The sequence below is a fragment of the Talpa europaea genome, assembly GCF_964194135.1.
Source record: "Talpa europaea genome assembly, chromosome: 6".
Classification (NCBI taxonomy): domain Eukaryota; kingdom Metazoa; phylum Chordata; class Mammalia; order Eulipotyphla; family Talpidae; genus Talpa; species Talpa europaea.
The window spans coordinates 73320232-73333662 of NC_140072.1; the positions used below are offsets into that span (position 1 = coordinate 73320232).

A 13431-nucleotide genomic window follows, 5' to 3' on the forward strand; every position below is an offset into this window, starting at 1 on the left:
GTATTTTGATAAGTCTCCACACTGCTTTCCATTGGGGCTTAATCAGTTTATATTTCCACCAACAATGTAAAAGGATTCCTTTTTCTCCACATCCATGCCAGCACTTGTCGTTTCTGAGTGGGTTGTTTGTTTGTTTTAATATGGACCATTCTCACAGGTATGAGGTGGTATCTCATTGTAGTTTTAATTTAAATTTCCCTGGTGATAAGTAATGATCATCATTTTTTCATGTGCCAATTTGCCATCTGGTATGTGTTCTTTGGAGAAGTGCCTATTTTAATCTTCTTCCCATTTTGTTTGCTTTTTGTCAAGTTATATGAGCTCTAATATCAGTCCTTTGTCATATGTATGGTGTGCAGATATTTTCACCCATTCTGGGAGTATCTCTCTGTTTTGGTTACTGTATTTTTTGCTATATACAGAAGCTTCTCAGTTTGATGTAATCCAAGTTGTTTATATTCTCTTTTGTTTTCCTTGCTGCTGCAGACAGATTCACAAAGGTAATTCTCGTTTATGTCACAGATTATGTTCGCTGTGTTTTCTTCTATGTATTTTATTGTTTCAGGCCTTACATCCATGTCTTTTATCCAATTTGAGTTGATTTTCTTATATGGTGTGAGATCGTGGTGTAGTTTCATTTTTTGTATGACCAGTTTTCCCACCACCATTTATTGATGAGGCTTTCCTCATCCAGTGTCTATTCTTCACTGCTTTGATATGCATTAATTATCCATTTAAGTGTGGTTTCAAATCTGGGCTCTCAATTTTATTCTTTGATCTCTGTGTTTGTTTTTGTTCCACTACCATGCAGTTTAAATTATTATAGCTTTATAGTATAATTTGAAGTCTGGACATAGAATAACACAATTTTTCCCCTTTTTAGGAGAGCTTTGGCTACTTGGGGGTCTTTTGTGCTTGCATCTGAATTTCAGTAATATTTTTTCCATTTCTTTGAAGAATGCCATTGAGATTTTTGTTGGGATTGCACTGAATGTAAATTGCTTTGGAAAGGTTGGCCATTTTGACAATGTTGATTCTTCCAGTCCATGAGCAGGGTATATCTTCCCATTTCTTCGTGTCTTCTATTTCTTTTAACAGTGTCTTATAGTTTTCCTTGTATAGGTCCTTCATCTACTTCTTAGGTTTATTCCCAAGTTTTGATTATTATTTTTGTAAGATTTACCAAGGCCTTAATTTTTTCTTTTTCTAGTTCATTGTTTGCATATATAGGAAGGCAACTGATTTTTCTGTGTTGGTTTTGTAGCCTGCCACTTTGATGACTGGTTCATTGTTTTGTTTTTCTTTGGCGTCTTTAGGATTCTCTATGTGTATTATCATAGCATCTGAAAAAATCATAGCTTTACTTCTTTCCCAATTTGAGTTCCTTTTATGGCTTTCTCTTGCCTAAATGTTCTAGCTAGGATGTCTGATAGTGTTTTGAATAGTGGTGATAATGGGCATCCTTGTCTTGTACCAGATCTTAGTGGAACAGCTTTCAATTTTTCACATTAAAAATGATATTAGCTTGTTGATTTTGATTTTTACTTTATTATAATTAGTCTTTTTCCTGGTCCCTTAAGTAGGTTTTCTAAATTCCTGCTATGAATGAGACCATATGGTATTTTTCTTTTTCTTTCTGGCTTATTTCACTGAGCATGATCCCTTCCAGCTCCATCCATGTTGCTGCAAATTGCATGAGTTTATCTAATCAACAAGCAACTATAAACCAGAGACACACTACAGGGGTGGGGGGAGAAAAGAGTAGGATCAAAACAAGGGGGATGAGAATTGTATGGGGACTGTATCCAAGATGAAAATGCATACATTGTGCAAAAAATGAAAAATGATGTAAAAATATATTTAAAAAATGATATTAGCTATGGGTATGTCACATGGCTTTTATTGTGTTAAGATATGTTCCTTTTACTGCCTGTTTTTGAAAGATATTTGTCATAAATGGATGCTGAATCTTATCAAATATTTTTTGGCATCTATTGATATATACTTTTTACTTTCTTTTTGTTGATGTGTTGAATTACTTTGATTTTTCAGATATTGAACATCATTATGTTCTTGGTATAAATCCCCTTTGGTCCCCTTTTAATGTGTTGTTCAGTTTGGTTTATTAAGATTTTACTGAGGATTTTAGAATGTGTTTTCATTTGAGAGACAAAGTTTCCCTTTGTTGGGTTATCATTTTGTTTTACTAATAACATAATGTTGGCCACATAAAATGTGTTCAGGAGCTTTCCTCCCTTCTTACTTTTGTACATATGTGAAATTTTGATAGAACCATTTGTGAAGCCATCTGATCCTGGACTTTTGTTTTATGGAAGAGTTTTGATTAGTGTTTCAATTTCCTTGTTTGTGATTGGTTTGCTAGGTTTTGTATTTCTTCCCTATTCAGTCTTTGATGATTCTGAGAATCTAACTATCTCATCTAGGTTGTTAAATATGTTTGTATGTAAATGTTCATTGTAATCTCTTATTCTAAGTTTCTGTGGGACCTACTATTAAAATCTTTTTCATTTCTGATCCTATTTATTTGCATTCTCTCCCTTCTTTCTTAGTGATCCTACCTAAAGATTTGTCAATTTTATTTTTTTTTTCAAAGAACCAGCTTATCTTTTGGGCTTTTTTATTTCTATTTTATTTATTTGTTATTTAATTTTAATATTTCCTTCCTGCTACTGACATTGGGATTTTTTTGTTCTTTTTCTACTTCCTTGAGATTAACAAAAAGCTTTTTTATTAGGGCTCCTCCTTGTTTCTTGATGTGGGCCTTTAGTGTTATACATTTCTCTCTTAGTACTGCTTTTGCTGTTTCTATACATTCTGGAAGGTTGTGTCTTCATAGTCCTTTACCTCAAGGTATTTTTATATTTCTTCTTTGATTTCTACATTAATCCAATGGTCTTTTAATAGTATGTTGTTCATTTTCCATATATTAGAAATTTTGCCTGGTTTCTTTTTTTAGTTGATCTCTAATTTGTTATCTTTATGGTCTGAAAGATGCTTGGTATAATTTCAATTTTCATTAGTTTATTGATATTTGTCTTGGGGCCCAATATATGTCAATCCCAGTGAATATCCCATTTCACTTGAAAAAAATGTGTATCTTTTGAGGGGAGGCCAAGAGTGGGAGGTACAATGTCCTATAAATGTCTTTTAAGTCCATTTGGTCTAATTTTATGTTTAAAGTTGTTATGTTCCTATTCAATTTTTGTCTCATCAATTTATCCATTGTTGAGAGTGGACTGTTGAAATCTCCTATCTCAAAAGTGGTTTATTCCAATGTTTGTTTCCTGAGTTGATAGTAGTTGCTTAATGTTTTTTGGTACTCCTTAGTTTGGTGAGTATATACTGATGATTGTTATGTCCTACTGATATATTGTTCTCTTAATCATTGTGTGATGTCCATCACTGTCTTGTGTAGGCTTTTTAACTGAAAATCTATTTTATCTGATATTAGTGTATCTACCCCAGCCTTTCTTTGGCTCCCACTTGTAGAACACTTGTAGAACTGTTTTCCAACTCTTTACCCTAAGCCTGTGCTGTATCGAAGCTTAGGTTGTCTCCTGGAGACAGCAGAAGATTGGGTTCTGTTTCTTAATCCAATCAGATACTCTGTTTTTATAAGATGTTACAGAGATGTATGTGTAAGACAATATTTATAATAGTCATTGGTGCTGGGCATTTGGGTAAAATCTACTTGCCAATCTTCAAAAGAGCATATGCCCTGATATTAAACCCCAATAATTTTAGGAAGTCAATTTTGGTTTTATTCTTGACACATAAATGACAGCCTTTGTGGTGATCCACTGAGCTATTTGGTGCAAATAGGGGCCCTTTAAACATGGGTGCACAGACTCCACTAAGGTATCTATCCCATAGTGGGATCCCTCATGATGTTTCAATACCAGGTAGACTAGGATTTCTGTGAGGACAATTCCATGTGAGTCCCTTCTCCAAGAGGAACGGGTATCAAAGTTAGTAAATCCCCATTTACAGACTATTTCCTCATCCCCAGTGAGTGTAGTTGGGAACAATTTGAGAAAAGTCTATGAGAGGAATGCCCCCAACATGAGTGCAGCATACATTGATTACTGTGGTGTCCCGAAACACCACCACTGCAAATCCTGCATGTTTGCAGCCCTGCTCCATAAAACTGCTAGCATTCTGTAAACAGCGTCCACTCTGGACCTAGCCAGTGCTGGTCAGACAAATCTAGTCAGCCAACATACACTGTTTCAATAGTTTCTAAACATTTTTTGTGTTAAAATTCCATCCTCAAGTTTCTCTTGGGTATAAGGAAGCTGGATTTAAAGAGCTAGTGACTCACAGCTGCACATCAGGATTATCCAGTAGAACTGCTTGTTATTTCCCCATGAGCCCAGCAGTCAACCAGAAGAGTCCACCCTTCCATTCTAACAATGACAAAACCAAGTCACATTTGGAAGCTACAGGCTGCAAACACAAGGCCATCTCTCTAACACTCCTAGGCCTACTCCCTGTCACTGATGCATATAGAATTAGAAAAGCTTCCTATGGTCTGGCAGCCCTAAGGATGCTGCTGGGATCTGGCCTTCCCATTATTTCATCAAAGGCTATTGACTCATGAGTACAAGACAAAGGTTCAATATCTGAACCTTTGAGGACTTCATTATTGGGGTTTCACTATTAGCCCAAAGTTGGAAATCCAAATTCAGGGAATAAAAAAACAGCCTTTCCTGAAAATCCATGTAATTGCCTTGGACTGCTGGGGACTTTAAAAGCTGAAATTATTGTCGCTCAGTCATGAAGCTTTGTTTTCTTAATCTCAAATGCCAAGTGTGACCCTTTTCATTGCCTATTTGAGCCTTGTGAAATGACACCTTGTAGCCACATTCTTCCAAGTGGTTCAAAACCAATATGGTCTTTTCCAGATAAGATTTATGGCCAGGGCTGGCAACTAGTAAATCATCCACATTTTATAGGCGTAATCCCTGTTTTAGTTCTTCCTTTCTGCGATCCTTCGCTAGTATTTCCCAAAATATAGTCAAGGAATTCTTAAACCCTTGCAGAAGCTCAGTCCGGCAATACTGCAGCGTGTTATTGAACTCAAGATCCCATTGGACTCTGGGTCCTACCATTCCAAAGCAAAGAATAGCTGATCCCAAGCATCCACTGGAATTCAGAAAAAGGTATCCTTCGAATCCAATCCTGAAAACGCGTGAAAATTCCCAGGCATGGTTGTTAGCAGAGTGTAAATATGTGGCACTGTTGGATGTGTGCCCTAAATAATCTCATTAGTGGTCCCTTGAGTCATGAGCAGAATAATAATTATTTGTGTGGGGTTTCTTTACTGGTAAAATCAGAATGTTGCAGGGGGAGCAGCATGGCCAAATGGGACTGGGTAGAAAAAACATCTGTGATACTGGCTGAATACACCCCAAGGCCTCCTCTTTTATCATTTATTTATTTTATTACTGAGATAACATTGGGGTATCCTCACCAGGTATTGCCACCATAGTATGTCTACCACCAACTCATCAAATTCCACCACCACAGACCATTATGCCTCCCTCCATCCCTGTTCTTTCCTCTTCCCCTTGGTGTCTCAGTGCTGTAATCAGGTATCAAGGATTGGTTTTTCAGCTTGTTTTTTTCTATTACTTCAGTTACTTTATATTCCACATATTAGTGACATCATCCAGTATTTATCTTTCTCCTTATAATTTATTTCACTTAGCATTATCTTTTTAAGCTCCATCCATGTTGCCACAAATGGCATGAGATTATCTTTTTTGATCACTAAGTAGTCTGTTGTGTACATATACCACATCCTCTTGATCCATTCATCTGTTCTGAGGCACTTAGGTTGTTCCCATAGTTTAGCAGTAATAAATAGTGCTGCAGTAAACATGGAGTCCAAGTTCCCTCTCGAATTAGTGTTTTTTAAATTTTTGGAGAGATGCTTAGGAGTGGAATTACTGGGTCAAATGGCAGATCCATGTTTAATGTTTTGAGACACCACCATACTGCTTTCCAGATGGGCTGGACCAGTTTGTGTTCCCACCAGCAGTGCAGGAGTTGTTTCTGGTCTTTTCAATACAGGGCATTCTCCCAAGTATGATATGTGGTCTTGATTTGCAGTTTCCATAATAAGTGATTGTGAGTATTTTTTCATGTGCCCAAGGCCACCTCTTTTGGAGGATATTGCTTTATCCTTAGGGCTCTGTTCCTTCCACTATTTCTATTCAGTACAGGGTCTGCATTATTGGCATGTCCCTAGCTCCATCTGCTCAAACCATGAGACTCATAGATTTCTGAGGTCACCACAGACCTCAGACCCTTGACAAAAATTAACTCAAAATGCATTACAGACCAATTGTAAAACATAAAGCTATTAAATTCCTCAAAGATGACATAGAAAACTCAGATGACCTTGGTTGTGCTGATGACTTACTAGATAAAGCACAACAGACATGATCTATGAAAAAGAAATAATGGATAAGCCAAAACCTCCTTTTCTGAAAAAGACAATGTCAAAAGAATGAGAAAATGAGCCATACACTAATAGGAAATATTTGCCAAAGATACACCTGATGAAGGATTGTTACCCAAAATATACAAAGAACATTTAAAATTCAACAATAAACCTCACCAGAAAGAGGAGGACCCTGTACTTCCAAAGTATAAACAACAATGTAAATCAGTGTAACCTCAATTAAAAAAAAATTTTAATAAAATTCAGCAATAAAAAGCATGAGCCAAAAACCTTAACACACGTCATCAGAGAAAATATACAGATGACAAAAGAGCATATGAAAAGATGTTCTATGTCATATGTCATAGGGATAAAGTAAAAACAGTAATGAGATTTTGTGTGGCCAAAATTTGGACCACTGGTAACACCAAATGCTGGTGAGAATGTGGAGCAGCAGGAACCCTCATTCTTTTCTGGTCGGAATGCAGAATGGTACAGCCAGTTTGTCAGTATCTCAAAAACCATACCCAGAGAAGTTGAAAACTTATGCCCATACAAAATCCTGTACATGGATGTATGTATCAACAGCAACTTTAATTGGTCAAGTTGGAAGCAATCAAGATGTCTTTTAGTAGATGAGTGGATAAACTGTCATGAATCCCGGCAATTATTAGCACTAAAAAGAAATGAGCTATCAAGCCAGAAAAGACATGAAGGAAGATAAATGCTATTACTAACTGAAAGGACAATCTGAATAGGCTGCATATGGTATGACTCCAGCTATATGACATCTAGAATATGCAAAGATAATGGCAGTAGTAAAAAAATTTGTTTTTTCCAAGGGTTGGAGAAAAGGGAGGATTGAATAGGCAGGGCACAGAGGATTTTTAAGGCAATGAAACTATTCTGTATGATGTCATAATGGTGGGTACTGTCTCTATACATATGTCAAACATATGATGTGCACAACCACGAGTGAACCTTAATGTGGAGTATGGATTTAATTTGGTTGATTGTAACAAATTTTCCACTCTGGTGCAGGATGTCAATAGTGTGGAAGTTGGTGGGGAGGTTATAGAGGTATGTGGAAAACCACTGTTCTTTCATCTCAATTTTGCTGTGAACCTTAAAGCTACTCGAAAGTCTTTTTTTAAACCTTATCTTACAAAGAAGTTTAAGGAACATTGAGTAATATAAAAACAAGTTTCTTTCTTATAGGACTTCTCAGTGCCTTCATTATACAAAGTGATTCAACAAGAAAGAAACATCTCATGCAGTTTCTCAAATGTACTTAACTGTGAAACTGAGGAATAACTAACAATTTGAGAAATGCTCCTTTATTGAATATAGCTCAGTGCTTCTAAAATACTTCTGGATCAAAACCAGGAACATCAACTATGGCGGGCTATTCTGACAAACCAATTCATTTCTGTTTTTGTTCAGCTTACTGTAAAATAGCCAGCTACAAATGACTTGGTAGGATGGTTTCTTCAGGGAGATCACTAACCAGCTAATCTAATTAAAAGCACTTAAGATTTTTTAAAAAATAATGATACTTAGAAAAGCAATATTAAAAAAAATCATCTTCAAGAAGTGGATTATTCTTAAGGAATTTGTAAGTCTAATAAGACCCAGCTTATTAAAAAAAAAAAAAAACAAACCTTTGGTTTATGTGTAATAAACTTTTTGACAGTAAGCTTTGGGATGAGGGAATGCAAATACTGTTTGTTTCTGGGGATTTTTCAAATCCAGATTTAGATATCTCTCTAGGATGCCTTTTTTTAAAAATATATTAACAATAGAGCCCCTTCTGTCCCCTAGTTTTTAATAATAAATTTTAATTATGGATTTCATTGGTCTTTTTTCAGGTACAGTATTTAGATCATGGATTCACTGAGAAGATTCCACAATGTCATCTTTACCCTATTTTGCTTTACCCTGATACACCCCAGTTTTGTATACCTTGTCAGCTCTATAATACTGTACCTGTGAGTAAACAGTAACTTGTGGAATGGTAGAATGTGAAATGAAGTCCCTTTCATTTGCAAGAAAAAAGGGCACCTAGAAATAAGTTTAGTAAGATAATTAAAAGGCTTTTATGAGGAAAACTGTAGATCTAAAGCATCTAAATGAAGAAAAATAATATCCTCATAGATGAAAAGGTATGATTGTAAAATTGTAGTTATTTCATCAAAATTTCAACAAATTTGAATCTGGAAATCTGATAAAAGAGTGGTATGTTAATTATCTCTTGCTGTATATAGATTAAGCTAAAATTCAGTGGTCTCCATCACTAACAAACTTTCTTTTACCTCATACAGTTTCTTTTTTCTTTTTTTTTTTTTAAAGAATTCTGCCATCTTTTTTGTGTTTTTGTTTTTTTTTTAAAGATATTTATTTATTTATTTATTTATTTATACAAACACTGGGTACAGTCAGAAGCGTGGGAGGGCGAGAGAATTCACCAGAGCCAGAGCGGGGAGCAGAGCAGGCAGAAGGACCAAAGTACACTGCTGAGGGGAGCAGCGGGCGGCAGGCAGGAGAGGTCTGCGCGCCATGTGGGACCCTCCTCCGGTGGCCGGGGAGCAGCCGGGAATCAAACCGGCACTGCAGAGGTTGCGGGCAGCTTCGCAACCCAGTGCTCAACCGCTGCGCCACCGGGGAGGCCCTGTGTTTTTGTTTTTTTAAAGATTTATTTATTTTTATGCAAGAACCAGGGTACAGGCCACATGCGCAGGAGGGTGAGAGGATTCACCAAAGACAGAGCAGGGAACAGAACAGGCAGACTGACGAAATACACTGCTGAGGGGAGCAGCAGGAGAGTCAGGAGAGGTCTACTTCACCATGTGGGATTCTCACCGGCCAGCCGGGATTGAACCCGCACTGCAGAGGATGCAGACAGCTTCACAGTGCGGTGCTCAACTGCCTGTGCCACCAGGGAGGCCCTCATACAGTTTCTTTAGCTCAAAGATTGGGAGTATCCTTGATGGGTGGCATGGGTCACAGTCTTTCATGATATTGCAGTCTAGAAGCAAAAGTGCAGTCACTGGAAGGATTGACTGGCAGAGCATCTACTCTGTGTGATTCACTAAAACAATACTGGCAGAAAGCAGTCTCCTTACTGACTGTTGACAGGAAGCCACAGTTCCTTACATGGGAACCTCTTATATATGAAAGCATAACAATTACTGCTGATCTTACATTAATATATATCATAATCATAGTCATTATACAATCACTGTATTAGTTTCATCTTTAAAAAATGTTTGCAATGTTTTTTAATGGAGGTTTATATTTTTAAAGCATGGAATGCTTTAAAAGAATACTGGAATGGGGCCTCCCCGGTGGCACAGCGGTAGAGCGCTGGGTTGCGAAGCTGCCCGCGGCCTCTGCGGCGCCGGTTCAATCCCCGGCTGCTCCCCGGCCACCAGAGGAGGGTCCCACATGGCGCACAGACCTCTCCTGCCGCCCGCTGCTCCCCTCAGCAGTGTACATCAGTCCTTCTGCCTGCTCTGCTCCCCGCTCTGGCTCTGGTGAATTCTCTCACCCTCCCGCGCTTCTGACTGTGCCCAGTGCTTGTATAAAAACAAAACAAACAAACAAGCAAACAAATAAATAAAGAAAAACATGCCTCTATTAAAAAAAAAAATACTGGAATGGGCGAAACGCAGACAAATTACAGTTTATGATTATTTTTATCATATGCCAATGACATTCTCATATATTTAGTATATTTTGTGCTACTGTCTAGTGTTGTTTATACCTACTTTTGTGAATCTTCATTTGCTTCCTGTTCTTATTTTGTGAAGGAGTGAAAGAATCTGAGTTTATTATTCCTAAATAGGTTGGAAATGTCTGGCAACCAGATGCAGTAGAACTCCTGCAAGAACTGCTTTCAAAAAGAGAGGTGGAAATTCACATTATGGTAATTACTTTGCATACAATATTATAGGCAACAGAATTTGAATAATAGTTTTATGATAAGCAGTGTGCTTATGACTATAAATTAATTATTCACATAAGAAGTTACTGCTTTAGTTCCTAAGCTTGCTTCAAAAAACCTAGTTTTGAACAAGTTTCTAAGTATTTTCATAAGTATTAATGTCATTAACTTGGAAATTATATATTTGATATAAGGGAACAGTGTCAAAGACTCTGAGATGTTTATAAATTCATGAGGTCATTTTCAGGATAGTTCTGTGTATGTGACATTCTCAGTGGAAGTGATCTCTTTCCTCAGAGACCTTATCTAGCTAGTAAAACAGCTGGACACAAGATGTAAAACTAAAAAATTCTCACTGCAAAGTAACATACTGACAGTCAAATAACAATAAAAAGAATAAGTGTAATAGAGATGAAATTGAGGAGGCCTTTAAAGAAAAGATGGTAAAATTCTCCTGACCAAACACATAGGCAGGGAGAGGGATAGAAACAGACTTGGCATATCTTCAGGAAATAATACAACTGTTTAGCTAGAATAATAGTTTTTGTGGGGAGAATTTAGGAGAGGTGGAGGACAGCTAGCTACTGTAGGCTTCAGAATACTACGGTAATAAGGTAATAAGACTATCCACCGATATATTTAAGGATTTAAATGGAAAGATACAAAACCTATAAAGAAAGTATTTCTATATGAAAAATGTGATGATAGGGTGATAAAGATCTAAAAAGAACCAAGACTCACCTATTCAATATTAATTGGAGAAGCTATCATGTTACCAGGACACCACTCTGTTTACTTATCAACTCTGTGGATAACCACATAAGTAAGATAGAGCTTGAAATCATTTAGCTTATCAAGGCAACTTTCTGTGCTGCTTAGTTTAACATAGAAAACAGTTTGTAGTGAATGCACCAAAGGCTGCTCAATTTCTTAGAAACCATGTGTGTGTACCCTGCAACCCTTGCTACCACAGAAAACCTCCCCCAAATTGCTCCTCCATTTACAATGACAAAAACACTGATCTCTTGTGTGTTGCGCTCTGTTTCAGGCCTGGGGGCCATGAATTGAATAATCAAAAATGCCTGACTTTATGGAACTTCCATGTTAATAGTGGAAAACATAATAATAAATATATAAGGTATATTAAATATTGATAAGTGCTAGGAAGAAAAATAAAATTGCAAAGACTAATAGGGAAGGGTAGTGCAGAGAAGGAGGTAACATTTTAAATCTAGTGTTCAAGTAAGACATCACTGCAGAGATGAGATTTGAGTGAAGATTTTAAAATAGTGAGAGAATAATGCATGCAGCTATAAAGAATGCCACAATAGGAGCATGTTTGGAGTGTTTAAGGAATGGCAGAGAAGTTGCAGTGGTGGAAGCAAAGGGAGCAAGACTAAGAGGAGTCGGAGATGGGAGGTGACTTGTGAGTGCTAATGGCTGACCAACTGACTTGGGAAGCCATTCAAGGGATTGATCTGCCGACCTTACATTCTAGGGTTTTCACTTTGCTGCACTGATGAGACTGGATAGTAGATAAAGATAGAAGCAGGGAGATCTGAAAGGCAGATACAGTGAATCAGTAGAAACAAAAGTTTGGACAAAGGTGATACCAACTGGAATTGATGAGAACGGATGAGTTTATCAATTATGTACATGTTCAGTACCAAATAATTGTAGACTTAAAGCCATTATAAAGACCTCTTTCTAGACTATTACAAATTTCTTATAGTTCCTTCCATTTGGGGATTGTTTTTAAATGGTATTTCTTTACCCTAAACATATTTTCATTCCCCTTCTACTTAGTATAAATTATGAGTATCGCCTACAGATGACTTATACTCAGTTGTGTACAGTAAATTATTTTCTGTTAAATACCTAAAAAGTTCTGTACCATACAGACATGTAAATATATTTACACAAACACAGTTCCTGAATTGCTGCCTCATAACCTGCCAGAATACCAGGAAGAAATTTTTATGTATGAGTTGCTAAACAAAATGTTTGGTAATACTATGATTGTCAAAAATCTCATTTAGTATTTGCTGACTATAAAAGTTTATTCTATATATACACTTTGTGTTTTTATAATGATAACCTTCTTTATTAAATAGGAATTACCTGAAAATCCATGGGGGAAATTATCTGTTCATCTCTATTTTGATGGAATGTCACTTTCTTACTTTATGGTCCATCATAAATATTGTACTGTTGAACATTCTGAGGAAATTTTGAAAGAAGTAAGTGAATTATTATTCTATAAATATAGAAAAATTAATTTGGGTTAAAATAGCACTTTTGTCTTACACCAAGTTGTAGATGTGGTCCTTCAAGTATGACATATTGAGAATCTGGAAAACTCATAAAGTATTTATTACTAAAGCAGTACACTAGATCATGCTTTTTTAAAAAGATTTATTATTTATGCATACAAGAGCTGGGGTTCAGGCCAGAGGTGTGGGGGGTGAGAAAATTCACCAGAGACAGAGTGGGGAACAGAACAGGCAGATTGACCGAAGTACACTACTGAGGGGGGCAGCGGGCGAGACAGGAGAGGTCTGCTATGCCATGTGGGTAGCTCCCTGGCCAGCTGGGGATCGAACTCATGCTGCAGAGGCTGTGGACAGCTTCATAGGTTGCATCTCAACCCCTTGTGCCACCAGAGAGGCCCTAGATCATGCTTTATAAGTGCCCTAAGTAAAAGTTTAAATGTACTAAGATTCAATTAATGTTTCTTTACCTTCATACCTAAAAAACCCATGTTTAGACAGTGTTGTTTGACTATACAGATGTAAAACCTTTATAGATTACCAGACTCTTTCCCCAGATAAAATGTTTTCCCCTTTTATATGACATAACATTACTCCTATTTTGTTTTTTACGGGGAACTTAGACCCAGATTTCAAGCTTAGCTTCAACAAACAGCCCATCCCAGTTGACCTGGTGCTTCTGTCTTTAATATTTTTAAAAAATATAATTAGCCTATGATAATTATGGTATTACATTGCAAGATGCCATA

The 13431-nt window shown here is 36.8% G+C and overlaps 1 protein-coding gene across 1 annotated transcript in view; it reads left to right on the plus strand.

The window, feature by feature from the left end:
• Window positions 1-13431, plus strand: part of RNF17 (ring finger protein 17) — a gene marked incomplete at both ends in the record, with an annotated part of 172088 nt that overhangs the window by 140951 nt on the left and 17706 nt on the right. The window contains 3 exons of the mRNA XM_084234862.1: window positions 8338-8457; window positions 10314-10394; window positions 12527-12652. Coding sequence (XP_084090988.1) covers window positions 8338-8457; window positions 10314-10394; window positions 12527-12652 — 327 coding nt within the window. The remainder of the gene's footprint in view (window positions 1-8337; window positions 8458-10313; window positions 10395-12526; window positions 12653-13431) is intronic.